The sequence below is a fragment of the Anarrhichthys ocellatus genome, unplaced genomic scaffold, assembly GCF_004355925.1.
Source record: "Anarrhichthys ocellatus isolate YVR2014 unplaced genomic scaffold, GSC_Weel_1.0 scaffold191, whole genome shotgun sequence".
In the NCBI taxonomy this organism is placed as follows: Eukaryota; Metazoa; Chordata; class Actinopteri; order Perciformes; family Anarhichadidae; genus Anarrhichthys; species Anarrhichthys ocellatus.
This window is the reverse complement of record NW_022280221.1, coordinates 184901-186924: the sequence shown is the minus strand read 5'-3', so window position 1 is coordinate 186924 and position 2024 is coordinate 184901. Positions and strand designations below refer to the sequence as shown.

At 44.8% G+C, this 2024-nt stretch overlaps 1 protein-coding gene across 1 annotated transcript in view; it reads right to left on the bottom strand.

Moving 5' to 3' along the window:
* LOC116400698 (uncharacterized) overlaps nucleotides 1-2024 on the bottom strand; it is an 83809-nt gene that overhangs the window by 11627 nt on the left and 70158 nt on the right. The window contains exon 7 of the mRNA XM_031878656.1: nucleotides 1830-2003. Within this exon, the coding sequence (XP_031734516.1) occupies nucleotides 1830-2003 (174 nt within the window). The remainder of the gene's footprint in view (nucleotides 1-1829; nucleotides 2004-2024) is intronic.

The window sequence follows — 2024 nt, the reverse complement described above, 5'->3', positions numbered from 1 at the left end:
AGACAGACAGACAGACAGACAGACAGACAGACAGACAGAGATCAGTATGTTGAAATTCGTGCCACCGCCACTATGAGCTTTTTTCGGCCTAAGTGCTCAGCGAGGCTGAGAGCTGTCAGAGACATAATGCCGATGGCCCCTCCATTCCCTCCAGCATCATTCCACCATCTGTCTGACTGCAGCTACTGGGAATAAGGGAGGGAGGTGAGGAGAGGAGAGGAGGAAAAAACAGGAGGAGAAGGAGGGGACAGGAGAGGACAAATTGGAGGACTAATTGTAACTTCAGTCTCCACAGCCAGCAGGAGGACGGAGGTTTGGTTTGAATATCCCTCTTGTTGAAGTTAATGTTTCTAGATGAGGAAATGACAGCTCGTCACTGCTTTAAAAGGAGATTGTCTGTTTGTAACAACAACATTTTATCAAATAAACAAACGTAAAATCAAACATTGGGAATATAGTTTCTAATAATAAATAATAATAATAAAAATGTGCTTGGGGTTAAAGTGACTACATTTCTGGGAAATAACCAATCTGTAAAAATAAAGCATTACCAAAAGAAACCAGACAAACTTCATCTAACCATGAATATGTGAAACACGGTGCAACACAGCTCGGCACGAACGACTTGAGGATTTTATCACATTTATAAGCTGCTGGGAAATCTGCAGAAAAATGGAGGTCAGATGCCGCTCGGAGGAGGACAGAGGACATTAGAGGAGCGGAAACTAAACAGGAAGAGAAACTGACATCATCATTTCCACATGAGAGACACCAAACCATCTGTTCACCTTCAGCTAATGTTCAGCTAAAGGAGGAGAGAGACGAGCCGCCGCGACACCACCAACATCATTCACAAAGTGTTTCCATGGAACAGCCTAGGAGGCCTGTGTTCCTGTCCCAAAATGTTATTTTGAAGTTACGAAAGCGATGTTTGTGATGTGTTTTCAGTATTTATGTTACATTGTTTGCTTTTGACTTAGTTTACGTACCAATTTTAAGCCATGATGTTCTTCCTCAACCTAACCGTTGGTCTCATCCAGCATTTGTAGCTAAACACATGAAAAAAAGCGCCGTAATTGGTAGATATCCCAGAAAATCTTATGTTTATCTTATGTTATCCATGTAATCATAAGCAAGGAAGTATGAAGACCGCAATATGGATTGGTCAACAAACAGCGATCCTCCAGCTGCTTGTTCCCGTGTGAAACGAGAAGTGAACGTTTATTTGCGTACTTAAATAACGGTACTTCTGTAGTTATTTTTTGTAAGTTTATTTTGAAAAAGACTGATGCGAACGTTGCTGGACTTTTGTAGAAAAAAGCAAAAAAGACTAACTTTTTTGTAAGATATTAAAGGAACGTATGATGACACGTTTCACCGTAACAACGTGGCTTAAAATGACACCTGAAACGCCTAAAATCATGACACGCAAAAACTGTCGTTCTATTTCTACGCCTTCCCATGAGATCAGGTGGCATCAGATCGGTGTGACTCGACAACCTTTTGTCTTTTTTCTCTGCTCTGTGTTTGTCATCTCAACCACAAATGGTGTCGGTGTCCATCCAAGCAGAGCTGGAACATCGTACAGAAAGAGATGCTACGTCTCTCTTACATATTTAATATGTAGTTGGATTTCCTGGGTCTAAAGAGCGACAGAGAGAAGGTTCATTTCCATGGACGTGCTCAACCAACAGCGCCGCGTGTGCTGCATGCAAACATGGAGCTAAAAGCCAGTCAGCGTTCAGAGAAACCTCCCAGAGATCCACGTGTTAAACAGCACTCACACACATCTACAGTAGCTGTCAGTGAGGGCACTGAGCTGTACGCACCAGACTCCGCTGACGCAGCGGGTGGACAGAGCTCGAGGCATGATCTCTGAGCCCTGCTGCATGAAGCCGCCCACTGGGAACCACAGACTGTTGCCCAACGTGTACTGGTTCTCCAGGACGTCCCGCCGCTCCCGCAGGCACGGGTGAGGGTTGTACCACTCGTAGGGGCTGAGCCTGGAGGGGGGGGGGGGGGGG